The sequence below is a fragment of the Aristolochia californica genome, unplaced genomic scaffold (genome assembly GCF_029961685.1).
Source record: "Aristolochia californica isolate CCGP_79_NKW_82.1479 unplaced genomic scaffold, dmAriCali1.0.hap1 SCAF_13, whole genome shotgun sequence".
Classification (NCBI taxonomy): domain Eukaryota; kingdom Viridiplantae; phylum Streptophyta; class Magnoliopsida; order Piperales; family Aristolochiaceae; genus Aristolochia; species Aristolochia californica.
Window position 1 is genome coordinate 5,391,190 of NW_027181804.1, and position 23,705 is coordinate 5,414,894.

Sequence of the window (23,705 nt, forward strand, 5' to 3'; positions counted from 1 at the left end):
GAAAAAGAGAGAATAAAGATTGAAGAAGAAAGAAGAGTGTGTGAGGTTACACTAGAATCAAGGCAAAACCGAGCTCCTTTCTCTATTAAAAGATTGACAAAGTTATAAAGATACCCCCATAGCTTAAATTCCGATAACTTTTTGAATAGTAGTCAGAATTTTATCAAACTTGAAACTTATACTTCTAACATGACACCTAACATATTGCTATCTCACGAGGTGTATACCAAATTTGATAAAATAACTGAAATACCCTTAAATGGATTCTAATTAGATACCATGTTAATATTCCAGGAACACAACAGAATTATGCTAAGATATGTGGGTGAGAGAGCATGAGAGAGAAAGGAGAAGAAGTTGTATGCATTGATTGTGTAAAAAAAATAACTATTTATAAGTAAAAGTAAACTATTCAAGTCCCAAAGTCCCAATTACACCTGGAGTAGTACTCTTAAAGATAAGATCTCAAACAAGTAAACAACTATTACATAGATAGAAAACTGGTAACACTAAAAGATTTCTTATGTGATGCTTCCTACCATGAGATTCATAAAGGATTCCGTCGTATTAATTTTTTGATTGTGAAACTGCTTGTCATGAGATTCTCATAAAACGTTATCATATTAATTCCTTCAGCTTTTTATATAGCTTATACATCTTCTTTCAAAAAAAAAAATTAATTCCTTAATTGTGAAACTCTGTCATGAGAGTTACAAAATCAATTATTCTCAAACAAAACTAGAAACATCTTGTCTTAGATTTTCTTGATCCCTACACAACAGAAGAATATCAATCTTCTCTAACTAAACTTGATTGCCAGATATCAAACACTCCAACTCTAACATCATGTGATGATTAGAGGATAAAAACAAAAATAATTAAGTGCACATGAATTTAACATGGTGCAGGTGTAAAACCTTATGGAAGGAAAGCTTTCCAGATTTCTTTATTTATCTTTTATAATGTCAAAAAGTACAACTCAAGTACATTTACATAATTACCACTTCATCAATGGTAGATACAATTAACTCCTAAAGGGCATTTCTGTCATTATCTCCAACAATTGGGACAAAAGGTTCCTTTTGTATGCACGTTAAATAATCTTCCAGAGGTAGAGTAACTCCAGCTTTCATTTTATATGGATATTGTAATGCAATTCCAATTACTGCAATATCTCCTCCAGTAGCAAATTGACAACTACCTATTTGATGAATTAAAATGATGAGAACTACAATGCACACAGCAAATTCTGCTTTGTGAGACATTACCTTGACCATGACTGGACGCGCAACTGACGAAACAATGACCTTCTTCCTTTTTCTTGTTGACCACTGTCGAGCACCAGCTTTGCTGAACTGAACCAAATGAGGCGTCGGACCTAAAAGCCAGGTAAACAAGACAAATCTGCTATCCCTTTAGGAATGTCTGCTATGTTCTTGAGAAGAGCAAGCCTGTTCCTCTGGACTCTTTCATCCTCCTGCACAAGCACATCAGTACCGAGAACAAGTTCAATGCAATGCTACAAACAGCTTTAACAAATTAATTTTTTTAAAACTATCCTAACTAACAAATTTATGTGCTGGTAATGGGTGTCTTTTGGTTACGCAGTCATCTAAGACAATTACACGCATTCATTAAGGACTGTAACAGGTCGGATTCAGTCCAGATATAGAACTACAGGATCTATTCCAGATATTTGAAATCCGAATATCCTACAAACTATCCAAAGTCAGATATCTGAATTTGATCTGTCAGATAACATTAGGTTTCGGAAAATATTCGGATGCAAAAACCTATAACAAAAACTAACAAAAAACAATGAAAAAAACAAAAAACTATGTAGGATCTAAGCTAGACCAAAGTCTAATATTAGGTATAGTGTATTTGTTGGAGGTAATGTTATTACTTGGAAAAACAACAAGCAAAATGTTGTTATTAGTTTGAGTGCAAAAGCTGAATACTATGGCAAATACAATGAATGAGCTATTATCGGTGAGGTTTGTCTTGCAGGAGTAAGGGTTTCCAACTAAGGATTTATGACCATGTAGTGCGATAACCAGACAACTACATTCATCGCTAAGAATCTAATGTTTCATGAAAGGACCAAATACATGGAAGTAGATTGTCATTTTATCAGAGATGTAGTAACGAGAGGAGCTATTGTCACTTCATATGTTCAATATGCTGAGCAGCTTGGTGATATGTCACAAAAGCCTTAGGAAAGTATGATTTTGGTAATATTTGTAACAACTTGGGGCTTTATGATATATAGCCCCAGCTTGAGGGGCATTTTGGTAATTCTATATTTGTAAGATTGTCCCTCTAGGAACTAGTAAGCTCAGATATATATATATATAGGAGCTTTATATTCCAATTGAATTCCGAAGTGTATATAGGGAGATATAGGGATTTTAGTGTAAAGAGGCATTTCTGTATTTTCACTTTATTTTCACTAGAGTATTAATAGAGAGAAGCTGAGCTCCAGGCCATGCATACTGCCACACACTTCTCTCAGCTCTCCTCTTTCCTATCTTCTTTCTTCTCTCTCTCTACTCCTTGATCTCACAATTAGCACTCCTATAATGACTGAAGATCCACTTGTGTTTAGTGATGTTGATGGCCATTTCCATCATAATTTTAGTTGGTGAATTTGTTCTCATTCTGATTCAGTACCTGTTAAAACTCAACATTGTAGATTTCAGAAACTTTCTCACTTTTCAGAAGTTGAAATAGTTGTGTATTGTTATTTCTGCAATCATTTGTATTTATCAAGGAAATCTCAGTACCCTAGTAAAGCAGAAAAATTCCACAAGTAGCAGAATGAACGGGAATGAATACTTCCGAGATTCTATCTCTTCTTCACTGTGGCATCAAGTCTTTTTTAAGTTTTGAGGGATTATATACATACTTTAAAGTTACAAAAACCATATCCCATAGCTAAGCATTTTTTCTGAATGCAGGGGTATTACAGGAGATATGAGGAAACTTACCACCATTACAAAGACATGGTTAAAAAAATCTTCTAAAGGTTGTACTAGTTGTGAGGAAGCTTCAACAAAATCATCAATTTCAACACCTGAAAATTCCAAAAAGAAAACAATCAGAAAATTTGGGACACGGCTCAGTGCAGCAGGAAGCATTATAAAGAGAAATATATTAGTAACTAAAAACTCAATAAAACAGAAGATAGTGTGATGAAGCTAGCAAAAAATGAGCAGTCAAACTTGTTTAGATGGAAAAGAAAGTACTATTTTATGCTACATGTTTGTTTAAAATCCTCCTAATTACTATAGGCCCATGAGCAAGGGTGGATAAATGAAAATAAAATAAAATTAAAAAGTCAATATGAGATTTAATTCTAAGCCTCTTTCAATACAGGGCTATTAAGTTACTGATTATGCAATCGTGATTCTCAGAATAATTTATAATATTAGTGTTACTTTGAAGTTGGGACCAGGTCCATTTCAAAATAGCCAGCCGAAAAAGGGAGTGAAACCTCTTCCCGAGTAACAAGTATAAAATTTTTATAACCTTCGATCTATATGGGACTTTTCTAAAACTCTTCTTTACGTGTTGACCTTCTTTGTGGCTCCTACATATTTATGGAAGGAGGCCCAAGTATAGATAACTGTTCTATATTAAGTTAAAGTTGGGTCTATGTCCATCCAAAAATAGCTAGCCGAAGTAAAATAGGCCTCTTCCTAAGTAATAAGTAAAGGATCTTTTTAATTCTGAATCTATGTAGCACTACTGTTAGTCTACCTACAAAAGATTACATCTCTAACAAAACATCTAATGATAAAAGAAAGAAATTAAATATAACTACTACAAATATAAAACTCTCACTTGACATCATTTAAGTCCATAATGTAAAATTCACATATTTAAACAAAAAATATCATTTTTTCTCCATATATTTGAGGAAACTTTACCTTTCTTTTCCATAGTTATATCAGAAGAGGCCATGTAGGAAATTTTTTATGCTTATTAATTAGGAAACCTACATGGCTTTTCTCTATTAATTTCTACATGACCATGTAGGTTTACACAAATTTATAATTCTATGGTTATATCTTTCTTTAAGTTGTCTAGTAGGCTTTTCATAATATATGCTATTGAAGGTCAGGTATAGAAGAGTCTTACATGACTCTCACAGACCATCAATTCATATGGCGGAGTCTTACAGGAGTCTCGTGGGAAGAAGTCTCACAGGGGAGTCCAAATTAAGAGGAGTTTTAGTTAGTTCAGTTTTCTATTTATGTTTAGTTGTTTAATTGTATTAGGATTTATTTTTAAGTATTTGACTTTGGCTATAACTGGGACATGAGTAGTTTAATTGTGATTTGATTCTACTTTTTTCCTCTATTATAAATAGAAGCTCATCATTTCAAAAATAAAAATAAAGGCTCATCGTACTAAGTTATAATCAAGTTAGTGATTTATTGCTCTTTTCTAGAAATTTAACATATGCAATCTGGTATTAGAATATAGAACTAAAATTTCTTCATGCACGTGGGTTGGAAAAAAAGTCCACCCACTGTAAGGTAGTACATGTTCCACTTCTCAAGCAAGTTATCTAAAGTGAAGTTATTGTGTAAAAAAAATCCCACATTGGTTTAATCTTGAAGCCTTTGTTAATAAGTTAAGAAGGGACATCCTAACTTCAGCCAGTCATTATGGAGGAACCAAACAAACTTTAACATAGTATCAAAGCCCACACAAACCTGTTCTTGTTTCGCAATGATTGTAGGGGAAAAGTACAATACCTTGCTAAAAAGTCAAAGAAAAAAAAGAATGATAAATGATTGTTCTCTCATGGAACGTTCGTGGAATTGGGTTGATGCGGCGCCACACATCCATTCGAAGTCTCCTTGCCTCAACTAAAGCAAACATTGTATTATAGAAGGTCAAGAGTTAATCGTAACGTGCGCCGAGAACCTTGGCGATTTCGAATGCGCCAACGTGCGCCTAGCAAGATCAAGTTTTTCATGTGGACAACCATCAAAGAGCAGATCCTCACTTCTGACAACCTCCACAAGAGAGGTTTCACCGCTCCTAACCGCACCAGTCCTCTTTGTGGTGTGTGTGAGGAGTCCGTCCAACATGTTCTTCTTCATTGAGGGTTCTCTTGGCAAGTCTGGATGGTGATTTTTCAGAAGATTGGTATTCAAGTGGGGCTTCATCAGAACCTTTTCGGCACTTGTCAGATGGTGATGGGGACTCACATGCCTAGATTGGGCAAGTTGCTCCTCTCAACATACCTTGCTCACATCCCGTAGTGCCTATGGCTAGAGTGCAACAACCGGATATTCAACTCCAAATCCAGTACCCTGGATAACATCATTTCTTATGCAGTGGGCTTGATCTCTAGTTGGTTGCATACTAGGAAGGAATTTGCCTCTCTGTTAGGTTTATCCCTTTGTGAAAATTGGAGTCTGCTGGCTCATATGGCAGGTTCCCATAAGATGCCGGTCATGGCCGTATATCAAGCTCAACTTCGATGGTAGTGCCTTGGGCTGTCCTAGGCCGGTGGGTACCGGTTGGCGTTGCTGACTCCAACACTGCTGAAGCGAGTGCTGTCCTATATGGTCTTCAAAATTTCAAGGACCGTTTTGACGGAAAGTTACTTAATGAAGAGTACTCCAAAGTCGCCATCAGTTGGTGCTCCAGCTCAAGCTCCCTCCCTAGCGCCAATGGCCTATCATTGATTGTATTGATGGCATTTTGTCCACAATTCATTGTACTTGGAATCATACTCCAAGATCAACCAATTCCTTGGCTGATAAATTGGTTAAAATTGGAACCTCCTAGCAATCTCTCATTGTTTGGGAAGGCTTCCCCTTTGTAATATTGCTCTTCGGAGCCTTTTGATTTAATATTATTCAGCATCATTTAAAAAAAAAAAGCTAGTTGTATGAAGTCAAGAGTTGTTGTGTGTGGGAGGATGATACAACATTGGTTTGGCTTGAAAAAATATCCTATGCTTATTAGTTAGCAAGAGGTCTCCTAACGATAGTTATTTTGAGAAGTGATCCAACTTTAACAATTCACATATTTTTCTCTACCTTTATCCCAATTATTTTCTAAATTTTATAATTTTTTTCTTTTCTAAATCCTATAATTTTGTATATTTTCTTATAACTTGCCTCTTTTGCACCTTCAACACTACTTTTTGCCCATTTAATAAATAGATGAGGATTGTGCGAACCCAATTAAAGGGGGTTTCATGTCGAAACAAACACCTAACCATGCGTTTTGCCTGATCAATACTGCTACTCCATTGACATACATAATTAGATTAATGCTCCTCTTACCTATTGCTATATTTATTAAGAATTTTGGTATATAGGAACAATAGCAATAAAAGAAGCAACCATTATTTAATAACCAAAAAAATAAATATTATAATAATAATGATAATAGATACATTCACAAAGAGATGCATCTTAAAAAATAACTTAGAGAATCAAGTTACTTGGCAAGGAAAAAAGAAAGCACTTATTGGAGTTCCATTAAATCAAAACTGTGACAAGTTCTAAAGGCGCACCAGGGTGAACTTTGGTCTTTATTTCCAAGTACGCATTCCACAGAGCTTTCTCTTCATTGGTTTCAAATGCAGATTCGGATACCTATTTTAAGCAATTTAGGATGACCAGTGTGAGGAAGACTAAATAGCAATGTGCAGGACTTTCACTTATTAGGTCAACATAAGCAATAAAAAAGCTACATAACCATACTCCTTTTAAGAAGACGACAGAATGAAAACCAACTATATCCTACCTGAATGCTCCAGTCCCATTAAATACAACAAAAATTGTATGTTTCACTCCAGAGTCATTAACATTGCATGAGCAAAATAAGAACTAGGTGGATGATTGCACCAGAAAATTGTGATAGACAGAGATCAGGATATTGGTTTCACCAAATTTCTATCCTAGAGCTTCATTGAGTCACGAATAAATATGCAAACTACAAATATAGGTAAAGCTTCAGATGTGAAGCAGCTTAAGCAAAAACTTACCTGCCAATCAGAACCAATGTCCTTCCCACGAATAATTCTGGTGGGTCGAGAGTAAGCTTGAACTACCTTTGCAAAAGACACATCCGTCGATAGCACATCCATCTACATTAACAGACTTCTACACATTGTTAAAAGGTAATATTTGTGCGACAATTTAATAGAAATAGCAGAAAGAAGTGTCCTGACTAAAAAGTTCATGACTGCTGCAATGCTACTTAGAGCTGTCATTAAATTAACACAAAATGGACAAGGGATTTTTAACTTTTACATAAGCCATACATTGTTTTTTTAATAGTGATAAATTTTTTGAAAAAAAAGAGAGAATAGAAAGGCTAAGCAAGGGTGTCAATATTCACAACAAGCCGTTGGAGAAAGACCCCCACTTCTTTTTTTTTTGAGTAAAAAGGTGTGTATATATTGCTAGAGGAAAAGGGAAAGAGTACAATACCTGGCTAAAAAGTACCTTCCTCCACAACAAGATGTTGGAGGGAAACGCCTAATTTAGCCTGTATATCCGCTAGGTGATTAGCGGATCTAGGAATGTATTTCCAATTAGATTAAAATTATAGATATCCTCAAACAAATCCTAGCGACGCCAAGGAGGTTTAGATGACTTCTTGCACCAATTGATGACGACTTTTGAGTTTCCTTCAACGCAAAGAGGGCCCACCAGCCGTTGCTTAAAAAATTTAAACCACCATACAACCCAGAAAGCTCAACAGTAGTTGAGTCAGATACTCCAATCGGCCCAACAAATGAAAGAAGAAGATTCCCATTCTCGTCATGGATGACCCCTCCAAATCCGGCAGGACCGGGGCAGCCAAAAGCACTACTGTCAAAATTTAATTTGAAATGTCCCATTGGGGGTGGAGACCAAGTTTCCATAGCTGGGGGGCGAGATAGGTAAGACATTTCTGCTACAAGCCGCCAATTCCCTAGCAAATTTGATCCTTTTAAAAATTGAAATTCTTTCCGCATGAGTATCTAGGAGGATACTTGCCCCACAATTCTATCAATCAAAATATTCCTCGGAAGGGAGTTTCTATTAAATTTCTGGTTATTTCTCTCTTTCCATACCCCCACTTCTGCGAGCTTATCAGCTAAATATTGGCTGATGTAATTACTTGTGACCAAATACTAGAGCAATCTCTTGGATATGTTGCTTAGGGGGAAGATTGGAAAGATTTTTAGACTAAAAAAGGTCACCAATGGTCTAAAACAGAGCCAGAGAGCAAATTTTAAAAAGTTCAGCAAAGTAATTGTGTCCTTTGGCTTTGTGTAAGGTCATTCTGATCACTTTGTATTTCTACTTCATCAAGACACAACAATTGTAATTCTGATTGTGTATGTTGACAATCAAATATCTCCAGCAGCAACCCAAAGGGCATTGAAGAAGTGAAAAGTCACTTAAAGGGACATTTTCAAACCAAAGATCTGGGGTCATTGAGATACATTTTAGGGATTCGAATGGCTAAGAGCAAATCAGGAATTTTGTCTATCTCCAAGGAAGTATACCACTAATATATTACAGTAGACTGGTCTTTTTGGGGCCAACCTTCATGATGATCAAACCCATTGCTGTTGATAAAACTCAACATAAAAGGTTAGTAGGAAAGTTGATATATTCTACAATATCCTAGACCAAATAATCTCATATGCAATAAACGTAGTGATTCAATTTATGGAGACCCCAATTCACAAAATTTTGAGGTAATGACAGGAACCCCTAATAATGGGTTCTAGTACAAACCTCATGGACACCTTGAGATGTAAGGTCTTTCTGATGTGGATTATGTTGGGATCCAAGGCAGAGAAAAGATCGACCCACTAGCTATTGCATATTTGTAATTTAGTCACATCACATGGATGAGTTGCAAGGTCTAGTGTAGAAGCATACCACATGTAAATGATTATGGAATGAAGTCCCTCACGATAGAGTTAGGGTTTGCTGTGAAGGGTCCTATGATTATGGAATGTGACAATCAAGTAGCCATTTTTGTTGCAAGTAGAAACACATAGAAGTTGGTTGTCACTTTCAAGAGGCTATAATGAGTAAAAAGATTATAACATCTTATATCAAGTTTGTTGATCAACTAGGTGACTTCTTCAACCAAGCCTTGCATCAAGCTTGCTCATGTCTTCAAATCCTCTGGTTTTTTCTAAAAAAAATAACATTTTGGAGAAGACCATTTACAGAAAACCCCAAGAAAATAGCACATCAACACAACCCACATACCCCTTTTCTCTGTAGTCCAGCTAGTTAACTTGGCCAGCAAAAAAAAAAAAAAGGACAAGAAATATAAAAAATAGGCATTTCAAATCCTTCATAACATGGACTTTTGGACTTGTATGACTAATGTGGTACTCGCAAAAGGCACCAGATTCAAGTGGGTGGCCCGTTGCAGGAGCAGTGATCTTCAAATCACAAAATACACATCTATTTGCTACAATGTAATTAACATTTATAAAACTAAAAAAAAAACAAAGGACATAAATAAAAACCAATAGAAAACACGGAAGCAACAGAAACATCCATGGGACCAGCAAGCCCAACATCATTTTGAAGAGGTATTTCATCATTTTAACGTCTTGGTTTTAAGTTAAAATGTAACTTTTCTAGGAGTTCTGCATATTTTTGCTAGTTTATATGTGTGTACACTTAGTAACCCTTCCAGAAAATGCCTAACAAGAATAAAAAATGAAGCCTAAACTCTTATTTCCTTAAATAGAGTTACAACGATTGTTCTTCTCTTCTTAAATAGAGTTACGACTCTGTCTTTTCCAGATATCAAGTATGATAAAGAACTTTCAGGCATGAGTGTTACATGATCATAGAAGTGCAACAAGAATAACAAATACCATAGAGTTGCAGACTTGTACATTTCAGTTCCAGAAAACGAGTTTTTAATTTATTCCACACGAAAACTTTAAAATGAAAAAAGAACTTGTTTAGATGATGAAAGAAACTTACTCTTATAGCAGATTGTGCAGCTAGACAAGGACAGTTAGCACGCTCTGAGAGCACAGATCGAACTATTTCTGCGCTAATATCCCTATCCACCTGCATAAACATCAGTAGCATGAAGCTCATGTGACACCTCAAGACAAAAGCACCTAGCATTTCACTCAAAAGAATACTTGCATACCAGAAGTTGCTCTAGCCTACGCGTCACAAATTGTTGCACCTACCATAGACAGGATTTTGGGTCAGAAATAAAAGCATGCAGAAGACAAAATGAAATAAGAACATGAGTTTCTCACATCATCTATAACATTGTCATTGATTGTAATGGGTTGAACTTCTGCTAACAGTCTCAGAGAACTTCTTAGATCCAAGTTCTTGTTGTTCTCCACTAACACTTGGACCTAAAAAACATATGATGTAACAGTAAGTTACATACTGACGGTTTCAAAAAAGACTATAAGCCAAGAAAAGAGTTCTTTCCTCCCTCAAGAGGACTCTTGATGGAAGTCTTATTCTATTTATAAAATAAAAAATAAAAAGAGATGACAGCTTAAGTTTTTATCTTACAAGCCCATAAGAAATGCGACGCAGGCCAAAAGGGTCATTTGTGGAACTTGGCTGACAACCAACTCCAAACAAGCCAACAAGACTGTCTAATCTGCACAAAAAACTAGAAAGATTAGAAGCTCACTAGTTAAATAAAAGATAACCCCAAAACCTACCTCACTTCAGGTTCAAAGTGGCTGCCTTAGATAGAAGATGAATCACCGATTGTCAAAACAACTTTAAATTAAAAAAGCACTATAAGTCTGTTCAAGGTCTCAAGTTGTACAAAAGAACTTTCTTCAGTCGAATGTGGAGGATGAATTCCATGGTGGTAATCAACTGTGTAGGGGTGGGCATCAGGTCAGGTTACATGGGGAACCCGACCTAACCCAAAAACTCGGAGGAAAGGTTTTCACTTCACCTCGCAGGGCGAGGACTGGGCAAGCAAAAAAAGCCTGCTCAAATTCAGGGTAGGGATAAGGGCTAAGGACTTGAACTTCCAAGACATGTCGAAAGGGAGAGGAAAGAAGAGTGAGGAGAGTGTGCAAAGGGAAAGTGCTGAGGAGACGGAGGAAGCACGCAAGAGAGCCAACAAGGAGGATCGGCATCAGTGTCTCGAGGAAGATGGAGGCTAGGTTCGATTGCAAATCAGACTAAGGAGGTAGATTGGACCACCATGGCGAGGAGAAAGTAAAAAGCGGCAGCTAACCATGCATTGGCAGATCAAATTTTTGCCGGAACCAGAACACTATGCTAAAGATCGAAGAACTCCTAGACAACTCCATTGAGTAATCCACTGCTGTGAAGATATCTGCTTCTATTGGGAGGATCTTCATGTCTCAACTGCAATATGTTACTCTGATGCAAATCACACTCTGGATCTTCCTGTCTCAACTGCAATATGTTACTCTGATGAAAATCACACTCTGGATCTTCCTGTCTCAATTGCAATATGTTACTCTGATGAAAATCACACTTTGGTCCAAGCAGATCTGAGAAGGGAGCTCACAATTCGACTGATCAGTTTTCCACTACAAGAGAACCAAGTGCAAGATTGTCCATCTCCAGGGTTGAATTTCAATAATGGATTATAAGGCACCAATATTAATCTTTTTTACTCCAAATGTTGCCTAGCTTATTTTGTAATTTTTGAATCTGGCCATAAATTTACTATGGCCTCCTTAGTGGCTTTGGTTGAAAATTTATATTCTAGGAAAAACATTTCTTGTTTTTCCTATGATACATATTTTTCCTATCTTCAACCTTTGGGTGCCTGGTGGAGGGAGGATGGTGCTACTCGGCTCCTATCCCCGATATGTAAATCAATTCAAAAGCTCCTCCCAATATTTAGAGATGCAACTTCCTTTCACACAGGAAATAGAAGGACCCTCCTCTTTTGGTCAGATGAATGGTGTGGCCCCCGCCCCCTCTCTGAGGATTTCCCGGGCCTCTCTAGGGTGCCGAGAGATATCTCTTGCTCAGTGGCAGATTCTTGGAGAGATCGCTCATGTAGTCTTACATTTCGCCGGGAATTAAATGACGAGGAAACTACTGCTTTTTGTTCTCTCCTCTCAAGGCTCAGCAACACTTCTATTCGTGAGCATGCAGTTGATAAACTGATATGGAAGCCTAACATTAATGGCCGATTCACAGTTGCATCCGCCTACTCCCACATTAGAAAACAAGATTACAACATGCATGAGCACAAGGCAAACCTGGCATGGAAGCTCTCAGCGCCTAATAAAATCAAATTCTTCGTGTGGACGGCCATTAGGGAACAAATCCTCACCTCTGACAACCTCCATAAAAGAGGTTACACCGCCCCCAATCGCACTTGTCCCCTTTGTGGTGTGTGTGATGAGACAGTCCAACATGTTCTCTTACATTGCGACTTTTCATGGCAAGTCTGGATGAAGATATTTCAGAAGATTGGTCTCCAAATGGGGCTACATCAGGACCTTGTTGGCACCTTTGAGATGGTTATGGGGATGCGCCTTCCTAAGCTGGGTAAGATAATTCTCTTGGCATGCCTTGCGCATGTCCCATGGTGTATATGGCTAGAGATAAACAACCGGAGATTCAATTCCAAGGCTAGCAACTTGGATAATATAGCGTCTCAGGCAGTGGGCCTTATTTCAAGCTGGCTACATTCTAGGAAGGAGTTTGTTTCTCTATCGGGCGTCTCCCTTCGAGAAAATTGGGGTTTGATAGCGCACATGGCGGGCCCTCGCAGGAATCCGGTTATGGCCACCTGGTATCCTCCCCCTCACGACTGCATCAAACTCAATTTTGATGGTAGTGCTTTAGGTTTTCCTGGGCCGGCTGGAGCTGGTGGTGTTTTCATAGATAACAGTGGAGACCCTATTTTATCCTATGCAGGCAGGTGGGTATCGCTGATTCAATTAATGCTGAAGTGAGTGCTCTTCTGGTTGGCCTCCAAATCTTTAAAGAGCGGCTCCATGGCAAGCTGATTATTGAAGGCGATTCAAAAATTGTCATTAGCTGGTGTTCAAAAGAAAACTCCCCTCCTTGGCGCCACTGGCCAATCATTGATTGTATTGCTGACATTGTGTCATCCATTTATTGCAATTGGAACCTCGTTCCTAGATCAGCCAATTATTTGGCTGATAAATTGGCAAACCCTCGTGTAATCAACTCGTTTGAGCTCTCATAGTAAAATTCAGCATCATTTAAAAAAAAAAAAAAATTTCCACAAGAACCTTTAAATAAAATCTTTTTTCTATTAGTGACTTATTAGAAAATTACAAGAAATATTTTAAAATTTTCTTAGGAAAGTTAAATGGACCTCTTATTGCCTCTTCTAGGTAAATAAATAAAAATTAATAATCAATCTAATATATTACTATACTTATCGATAAATTTTTAATCAAATAAAATGTGAAACATGAAATTGCTATGAAAATTGCCTCATGCTAAAAGTATTACAGCATCAATTGTCAAACACTTATTCAAAAATTTTCTATACGGTTTTCTAGCCCATCTTGGCAGGAAAATCTTAGCTAGAAAATTATATAATTTTTTAATAAGAATTTTCAATTAGAAAAATGTTTACAAAAAACATGAGACACTAATAGTCCCTAGAAACTTATTTCTACTAAAATGTATTTTCAATTTCTTCAAGAGCCATGAGGAAGGAGAGTTTAAGAATTTTTTTTTCACTTTATGATCTTGCACGTGCAAAATCGTCTTCGTGGGGGGGAATCATTTCTCCCCATAACTTAGGTATCTTTGGTTCTGGTTTTCCGCCAAGACGACGCGGAGGGAAGGGGGTTAGCGGCGCCAGCGAGGACCTATCGTCGAGGATGACGGCTGCGACAGAAGTGGCGGTGACGGAAACAGAGGCAAAGGCAGACGAAGGGAGGAAGAAATCAAACCGAAGTGATGGAGGCGGCTGGCGAGCAGCTGTCGATAGCGACAACAAATGATGGGAGGGGCTTGGCGGTGATGAGGGAAGGAAGCATCCCCCCCCCTCTCGCAACTACTCCCGGTCCCGACTCAACCCCTTAATGAGCAGGCTCGCGAGCTTTCGAGTCGAGCTCGTTAATTTAAACGAGCTGATCCCGAGTTCGAGATCCAGGTATACCGAATTGAACCGAGCCACTCGCGAACCGGCTCGGTTCGAAGCCACCCCTACACCCTACTAAGCAGATCCCCACACTACTATCCCCCATGTCCTATTCCAAGGCTTGGAGCACACCTGCTCTAACTACTATGCAGCCAGAGAAACCGAAGTTTCCCATTTTTCTTCTCCCAAGGTGTCTAGTCGATGGTCTCACTGCTTTGATGAACAACACTGTTGTCTCCATCAACAAGAATTTCCATAAACGTAAGGATTTATGCAATCAGACTTAGGCTTTCTGGGCCTTGTCATATAAATCAAAGGTCTCCTTCATCAGCAAGGGTTGCTGGCTATTTCACTTGGAGAAGTCGGAGGATCAATAGTTGCTTCTTGACTCATGCAAACTGACTCCCATGTTCCATGTCCCCATTGCACCAAATGGGAAGCTTCCCGTGGAACAATGGTTGTGGATCTTCAACCATCTGCCTAAACTATGGTTTGTTGTGACCTTCACCAAAATCAGTGCTTGCTTTGGCAAGCTACTAGAGATTGATGAGGTTACTCGCGATAGACATCATATGGGATTCGTTGACCCATGCCATGATCTTGTTGACAATGCTTGGGTGAACCTTGAGGTGGGCTCTGACATCTTCACCAGCCGCATACACCCAGAGAATATCATCAGACAGAGTAGGAAGCATCGAAGAAAGGAGTGAGTCTCACCTGAGAGAACTCATCGCCAATTCAACCAGATGAGGGGCAACTCGGTCCCATCCTTGGCACAACCATGGATCTCCAATCGACAACTCAAATCCAAATTTTAAATTTCAAAAAGTATCGGCTGCCAGCCACCTGCAAATGCTGCGACTTCCATCCAATCTGTCAACAGCTCAATGAATTGTCACAGAGGAGCTCATCACGCAAAGCACACCTCAATCAACCCAACAACAACCCCGCCAACACCACTCATGCCAATTGTCCCCAACCCTTCATAAAAAAACACCAAAAATGAGCACCCGGAAAACAAACGTCACACCCCCACGCCCAAAACAATGAGGGACTGGAGGGAGGTCCCACGTTTGGCTAAGTTGTTGGGCAAAGAGTTTGCCGATCTATATACATGATGCCAAGAGCAAGAAATAGAAGAAACAATGTCAGAAAATGAGAGCAAAATAGGCCAGTGGCGCCAGGGGGCAGAAGTTGAACCCGAGCACTAGCCAATGACGGCTTTGAAGTCCCCTTCAATGAGTAAATGTCTAGTGAGGCGGTCCTTGAAGACAATCAGACCTTGGAGAAGGACGTAGATCTCAGCAGTGGTAGAGTTAGCCACCTACAAAGGTCCCGAGTAGGAAAGAATAACTCTTCTGAAGAGTTCCGGAAAACGCCTCTAAAGCCAACAGGCCCTGGGCAACCAATAGCGCTGCCATCAAAATTTAACTTTATGCATACAATCAGAGGGGAGGACCACTCAGTCATGGTTGTACTTGATGGTAAAGATATTATTATTCATTAAAAAAAAAGATATTATTTTTATCACATCTGAAAAGTTGAAGGGTGATAATTACCTTACTTGGTCCAGATCTGTTAGAATATACTTAAAGGGCAGGAATGACCCTCATGTCCCTCAAGATTAGGAGGCTGAAGACAGTCAAGTGATGACTTGGATTGTCAACAGCATGGACTCTACTATTATGAGCCAATTTACGAATTTTGAAACTTCCAAAGTCATGTGGCTGTCTTTGGAAACTCCTTATGGACAAGATAGCAAGCTTTCCAGGGTTTATGAACTATATACTGATTTCTTTGGCTTGAAAAGGGTAATTGAACTGTGACAGAATATTATAGTTCTTTTCCGAGTATTTGGCTGGAGATCAACGTCTTTCATCTATTTACTACAGATGAACGAAAACTCTGAAAACAGCAAAGTCAACTCCTTGTGGAAAAAATTTTAGATGGTTTGGGTGCTGAATTTGACAACATAAAGGCATAAGTTCTAGCCTCTGATAAAGTAACTAACCTCTCTACAATCTTTAATAGGATAAAGAAAGCTGAAAAGTCAGTTGTGCTTTAAGCTGGAAAAGATACCAATGTGGGTGAAGCTATTGCCCTTAATACATCACCTACAACATCTGATTCCACTGATAAGTCCAGAGGACACATAGGGACTGGCAGATGCAGGGGCAGAGCTCACTCAGGCGGAGGATGAGGTCGAAGAGATAGTAAATCTGAGCACAAGTGTGTTTACTGTGGACACACAAATCATTACTCGAATAGATGTTGGATAAAGTTTAGGAAAACTATATGGACAAATACTATTACACAAAAGAGTACAACCCTAGGGTTAGAAACTACAACACCAGTCCCACCTAGTGCTCCAGATGAATTAAAAAATTAATCCAACAACAACAACAAATCTCAGAACATATGGCACAACTATCTATTCCTTCTGCATCCTTGGCACATATGACTACTCCCATAGGTGTGTCTCATTCCCCATCTTGGCTCCTTGATTCCGGCATCATAAAACACATGTCAGATATGTCCTCACTGACAGCGGCTAGCCAATACACCCAAAAAACCGATCAATTAGGTGCGGAAAACTACCGCCTACAAGAGTGGATGGAACCACTCTGACACCCACCCCGCCCATTCTTGACCGCTTCTCACGGGATTCGAACGTGGGACGTGGCGTGCCCAGCTCTAATACCATGACAAGAGGCTGGCCAATACATCCTAAAAGACTAGTCGGTTAAGTGCGGAAAGCCACCGCTCACAAGAGTGGACAAAACCACTCTGACACCCACCCCGCCCATTCTTTACCGCCTCTCACAAGATTCGAAAGCGGGACGTGGCGTGCCCAGCTCTGATACCATGACAGCGGCTAGCCAATACACCCAAAAGACCGATCTGTTAGGTACGGAAAGCTATCGCCTACAAGAGTGGATGGAACCACTCTGACACTCACTATTTTCAAACTTAAAAGAGTCTGTTCTCGTTAAACATTTTAACCTTGTAGATGACTCAGTTTCTCTAGTACATGTAGTGGAAAATGTTACTCCTCCTTTTCGTTCCCCTCAATTTGCAATGTTAATTCCAAAATTTCCTTTAAATTTGTTGTTTGTCAATCAGGTGGCTAAGTCCATGAATTGCTCTCTAACCTTTTATCCTACTCATTGTGTCTTTCAGGATCTCGTGACAAGGAAGATGATTGGTTTCGCTTGTGAGAGAGGGAGACTATACTACCTAAACCCTAAACCCATATAGTACTTTGCATGCACTATACACAACTGATTCACCTTTTCAGTGGCATCTTAGACTCGATCATCCATCACCTACAAAACTGATTCAAGTAGTTTCATGTCAACTAGGCAAGCATCACCGGAGTTCTTTTCCTGTTTTATCTCATAAGACAAATAAACTATTTGAGCTTGTCCACTCAGATGCTTGAGGTCCCTATCTTGAGACTGGTCAGTTTGGTCATAAGTATTTTATTTCGTTTATTGATGATTTTAATAGATGTACTTGAATTTATTTCATGCGAGAAAAATCTGAAGCCTTTGGATTAACAATGATATTCATGATGCACCTTTTGCTTGGAGAACTTCTGGTCCACTAAAGATTCATTTTTTCCTACGGAGTGCTTTATTGAATAAGATCCTAATCAGATCCAGGGTCACTGGTGGAGAGAGGGCAGTCCTCACGGTTGCCTGTACTCGATTAGGAAATTCGTATACAAGTTGCTTCCAACCTTCAAGGCTGTGACCTCCTTCTACCCTAGGAATGGGAGAATTCTCTTCTGGACCGATGAATTGTGCGGTTTCCAATCCCTTTCTGAGGAGTACCCGGGGCTTTCCAGGATTGCTATGGACTTGTCGTGTTCGGTGGCGGAATCATGGAGTAATCAGTCTTGGAGTCTTCTCTTCTGACGGGGTTTGAATGACGATGAAGCTATAGCCTTCCGCTTGCTTCTATCCAGGCTCAGTAGTATCACTATTCGAGATAAGCTGATCTGGAAGCCTAGCATCAATGGTATCTTCTCTGTGGCCTCAAACTATTCCCACATCAAGGAGGATGACCCCAGCCTGCCTGAGCACAAGGCGAATCTCGCATGGAGGCTCTCTGGGCCTAGCAAGATAAAATTCTTCATATGGACAGCCATTAGGGAGGAGTTCCTCACTACAGACAACCTCCACAAGAGGGGCTTTACCGCCCTTGATAGTACCTGCCCTTTCTGTGGTGTTTGTGAGGAGTCTGTTCAGCATTTTCTCCTACACTGCGGCTTCTCTTAGTGAGTTTGCATGGCGATCTTCTAGAAAGTTGCCATTCAACTGGGCCTCCATCAGGACCTATTCGGCACTTCCAAATGGTGTTAGGGACTCGTTTGCCTAGAATTGGAAAGGTTCTTCTCTTTGCATGCCTTGCTCACATCCTGTGGTGTCTTTGGCTTGAGCGCAATAACAGAAAATTTAACTCCAAATTCAGCAACCGGGAAAGTACTATCTCTTGCGCTGTGGGTATGATCTGTAGCTGGCTCCACACCAAGAAGGAATTTGCCCCCCAAGCTGGTATTTCCCTTCGCTGGAATTGGAGTCTTATGGCCCATATGGTAGGTCCTCAGAAGATTTTGGCCATGGCAGTGTGGGAGCCTCCCCCTAGTGATTGCATTAAGTTGAACTTCGATGGGAGTGCTTTGGGTTGCCCCGAGCCGGCAGGTGCAGGTGGTGTCTTTAAAAATCATAGAGGATAAACTGTTCTTTCCTATGCGGGGCCGGTTGGCACTGCTGACTCCAACACCGCTGAAGTGACTGCCCTCATCATGGATTGATGATTTTCAGGGACAGTCTTCACGAGAAGCTACTAATTGAAGGGGATTCCAAAGTTGTCATTAGTTGGTGCTCTAGTTCGGCCTTCCCCCCTTGGCGCCATTGGCCAATTATTTCCTCTATTGCAGACATTGTAACCTCAATTGCTTGTACATGGAATCACATTCCTAGATCAGCCAATTCCTTGGCTGATAGGTTAGCTAAATTTGGAACATCCCAACAACCTCTCATTGTTTGGGACGGTTCCCCCTCCTTGTAATCTTGCTCTTTTGAGCCTATTAATATAACTCAGCACTATTTTAAAAAAAAAGATCCTAACTGTAGATAATTTGAGAAGACGAGGTAATCAACTCTATTGTCCCCTCTGTCCTCTATGCAATGAGGCTGATGAAACAGTAAATCATTTATTGTTACATTGTCCTAATGCTTGGAAGATTTGGACTCATATTCTCGATAATATTGGAATTCAATTTTGGGAAAGCTTATTATATCGGCTCGTATAGCTCATATCCCTTGGGGTATTTGGTAAGAGAGAAATAACATAAGGTTTAATAGCAAGTTCAGAAATGAAAATGAGACTGTGTCAATGATTATAGGGCATATCCTCTTGGCTTCACACCCAATCTGAATTTAGTACCATGAGAGATATTTCCCTTGGGCATAATTGGACTATCAATGCTCATACAATGGTTCCATCTCGTCCTCCCATTATGGTTAGCTGGAATCCACCTCCTATTGGTTATTTAAAGTTGAACTTTGATGGTAGTTCTCTTGGTAACCCTGATCAAGCAGGAATTAGAGAAATTATTCAAGATACAATGGGTATTCAACTTCTAACATTTTCAGGTCCACTAGGAATTTCAGATTCTACCAATGCTGAAATGTCTGGTCTTCTTTAAGGTCTTGCGACCTTTTGGGACAACTTTAATACTCCACTCATTATTGAAGGAGATTCAAGGTGGTTATTGACTGGTATTCAAAAACTAAAGACTCTCCTTAGCGCCGTTGGAGAATTTTTAATCAAATAATGAAGATTACTTCCTCTCTTGCTTGTTTTCGGTCCCATGTACCTAGATCAGCAAATGATGTTGCTGATTCTTTAGCTAAATAAGTAGTTTATCTACAATCTCTTGTTGTTAGAAAAACTCTCTTTTAGTTTGTATCTTTTTTTTCATCTTTTAATGTAGCATCTTATTAAAAAAAAAGAGGATATCCTGGCAATGACGGAGGACTTTCACAGAAATGAAATCTCTTACCAAAACCTTGGCGCTTCTTTCATTGCTCTTATCCCAAAGAACCAGAATGTTGAATCCTTCAAGCCGATTAGTTTGGTCTCTAAAACATACAAGATCATTGCTACAATCCTAGCAAATAGGTTGACGCCAGTTCTACCCCATATTATTAGTAAGGAGCATAACTCATTTATCAAAGGAGGAGTTAGTCTAAATGTGATTATGGTCGTTCATGAGACTAATTTTTTTTTTTTTAAAAAGATGCTGATTTTTATTAAGAAAAACTCAAACGAGCAGATTACAAGGGGGGAAACCTTCCCAAACAATGAGAGATTACTGGGAGGTTCCAAATTTTGCCAATTTATTAGCCAAAGAATTGGCTGATCAAGGAACGAGGTTCCAATTACAATGAATAGATGACACAATGTCAGTAATACAATCAGTGATAGGCCAATGGCACCAAGGGGGGGTGCTATCTTTTGAGCACCAGCTGATGACAGTCTTAGAATCTCCTTCAATAAACAACTTGCCATGGAGATGTTTTTTGAAGATTTGAAAGCCGAATAGAAGAGCACTCACTTCAGTAGTATTTGAATCAGCAATGCCCACCGGCCCTGCATAAAATAGCATAGGGTCTCCACTGCTGTCTCTGAAAACACTACCAGCTCCAGCCGGCCCAGGACAACCTAAAACACTGCCATCAAAATTGAGTTTGATGCAGTTGCAAGGGGGAGGATCCCAGGTGGCCATAATCGGAGTTCTGCATGGGCCTACCATATGCGCGATCAAGCCCCAATTTTCCTAAAGGGAAACACCCGATAGAGAGGCAAACTTCTTCCTAGTATATAACCAACTTGAGATAAGGCCCACTACATGAGACTATTAATTGCTTCAAATGGGGTTCAAGACCAATGAACATGTTTAAGCGGGACTTCAAGAAAGGATTTGTCAAAGTGAATTGGTGTTTCCTTGAATCTATGTTCAATCTCATGGGATTTGGAGAAAAATGGAGATATTGGATAAGTAGCTATTTATCCTCAGCCTAATACTTTTCTTTTTTTGGAATCCTCAGCCTAATACTTTGTTCTATTAAATGGCGGCACTTGTGGGTATTTCAAAGGCTCAAGGGATCTCGGCCAAGGAGATCCGATCTCACCACTCCTATTTAGCATTGTTGTTGAAGGTCTCCCATTGCTTTTTAAGCTGGCCATGGAGGTCCGGTGGCTTAACCCTAAGGTTGTTGATAATAGATAGAACATTCCCCTGGTTCAATTTGCCAATGACACCATTATATTTTACGAGGGAAACCTGACCAGCTTTTGATATCAAAAGGCCTTTCTCCACATTTTTTAGCTGATGTCCCGACAAAGATTTAATTGGTGGAAGACAATTCTATTTGGTTTCAATATGGGCCAAGTTGATTTAGAGCAGTTGGCTGCCATTGTCGGTTGTCATGCCTGTCCCTTTCCTACTACTTACCTTGGCCTTCCGTTTTTCACTTATCTAAACGACAAATCTCTCTGGAATCCCGTCATTGTAAAACTTCACTCCACACTATCTATTTGGAAGGGCAGGCATCTCTCTGTTTCGGTTGGCAATCAATCAGAGAATCACTCTTGCTGAGGTGATTGAGACTAGCAATCTCTAAAGCATCATCTGGGCCAATCTCTTCCAGAGGCCTTTAAATGACCTTGAAGCTATTGAAATCAGCGGCTTGCTCAAGGAGATGGGTCAACTGTACCTAAAGCTTTCCCAGGTGAACAAATTAATCTGGTGCCCTACATCAGACAGAATCTTCACTATGTTGTCATGCTATAATCTGCTTAACTCGACTGCTTCTTCTCTTGCCTTGGCCTCTGACTCTGGCCCTTACAAGATGAAGTTTTGTCTGCAATGCTCTTCATGGTAAAATTCTCTCCATGATAATTTATCCAGATGGGGTTCCTTGTTGAACTCGTCTTGTGAACTTTGCGGGCTGAAGGATGAAAGCATTGACCACATCCTACTTCACTGGCCCTATTCTTGACGGATTTGGAGCTTCTTCTTCGCCATGTTTGAGATGTCGATCTGTACCCCCATGACCTTCTCCGTCCATGTTGATCTCTGCTTGGGTGCCTCTTCCCTCAGCAAAATCATGATGAATGCATGCTTAGCTTTCATTTCTTGGGACTTATGTTCAAGAGAAACCAAAGGTTTTTCAATTGAAAAGCCATTGCTGCTGACAGGACTGACACGCATCATCTCCTGTCTCCATATGCCGGATGCTTCCAGTGATATCAGTGGCAGATCTCTAAGATGCAGTTGCTGGCCTCTCCTTGGCCAAGCCAACTGCCATTGTTGAATGGCTTCCCCCTTGCGAAGGAGCTATTAAGCACAATTTTAATGGCTATTCCCTTGGAAACCTGGGGCCTATCGGCTTTGTGAGTGTTTCTCGAGATTCTTCTAGTGTCATTCTCGCCTCCTATCTTGGTCTTAGAGCTTCAAGCTTTGAGACATGGGCTATGATTTTCAGAGACCCTTTCCAGGGCACACTCCTCATGGAAGGTGACTGCTCGATTGTCATTGGTTGGTGTTTGGGAAAGAAAGACCCACCTTGGCGTTTGTGGCTTTGATTTTTGGAAATTCAAGAGTTGTGCTCTGTTTGTTCTTAGTCTCATGTCCCTAGGTCAGCTGATTATTTTACAAACTCTTTGGCTAAAAAGAGGGTCACCCTCCAATTCCTCATTGTAACAGGTCCCTCATCTTATGTTTATTTGTTTGCCTTAGGTCCTAATCAAATGTGCTCCTTTTGAAAAAAAAAAAAAGTTCAAGGTAGTAACAGGTTTTCCCGAAGCCAACCCATAGGATCAAATCCCCAACACATCCTTCATAAAAACGAAAATGACATACATATTATACATAGTGTTTTGCTTAGTTGAGGGTATTTAAGGAAAGAACTCCAAGTTAAAAAACCATCGTTCACTGAAAACAACTTTAATTGTAGAAAGTCAAGAAGTTATTTAATACATAGTAGCTTTTATTTTTTTAATATTTTCACCTTACACTATTTAATGCTAATTTCATTCTTTATTATATTTTAACATGATATGATTAAATCATGTAACCCATTTTCATAATTTATATTTTCTTCTTACACTATTTAATGGTGATTTTTTTATTATATTTTTTATCATGACACGATAAAATCTTAATGCTAGTGTGATTACATTGGCAAAGCGAGCAGGTTGGGGCGGGGATGGGTGGTCCAAGGATAGCAAGGGCTGGAGACAGGCTAGAGAGAAAGATGAACAGGACAGGGATGGGGTAGGTTTTGTAAACCCGTGCAGGTTTTCTTCGGGGTCAGGTTTTAGAGTAAAAACCCTGACCTCGACCCGACCTCGACCCGACCCACACCCACCCCTACAACTGCATTACCAATAGTTAAACCCCTCCTTGGAAATTTTTTTTCTCTTTATGAAAATGCATCCTTGCAGACTTCATAAGTACTTTGATAAGATCAAAATCTCTGGTCAGACATCTCAGTTTCGTGGACTCATAT

The 23,705-nt window shown here is 39.5% G+C and overlaps 1 protein-coding gene across 1 annotated transcript in view; it reads right to left on the reverse strand.

The window, feature by feature from the left end:
* Nucleotides 1–942: 942 nt before the first annotated feature.
* The window catches only part of LOC137948058 (glycine--tRNA ligase, chloroplastic/mitochondrial 2), an 80,992-nt gene continuing 58,229 nt past the window's right edge, over nucleotides 943–23,705 (reverse strand). The window contains exons 29-36 of the mRNA XM_068793979.1: nucleotides 10,554–10,644; nucleotides 10,283–10,387; nucleotides 10,168–10,206; nucleotides 9,993–10,082; nucleotides 7,022–7,123; nucleotides 6,548–6,629; nucleotides 2,991–3,076; nucleotides 943–1,477 (exon numbers count right to left, since the gene is read on the reverse strand). Of these exons, the coding sequence (XP_068650080.1) occupies nucleotides 1,379–1,477; nucleotides 2,991–3,076; nucleotides 6,548–6,629; nucleotides 7,022–7,123; nucleotides 9,993–10,082; nucleotides 10,168–10,206; nucleotides 10,283–10,387; nucleotides 10,554–10,644 (694 nt within the window). The 3' untranslated portion in view covers nucleotides 943–1,378. The remainder of the gene's footprint in view (nucleotides 1,478–2,990; nucleotides 3,077–6,547; nucleotides 6,630–7,021; nucleotides 7,124–9,992; nucleotides 10,083–10,167; nucleotides 10,207–10,282; nucleotides 10,388–10,553; nucleotides 10,645–23,705) is intronic.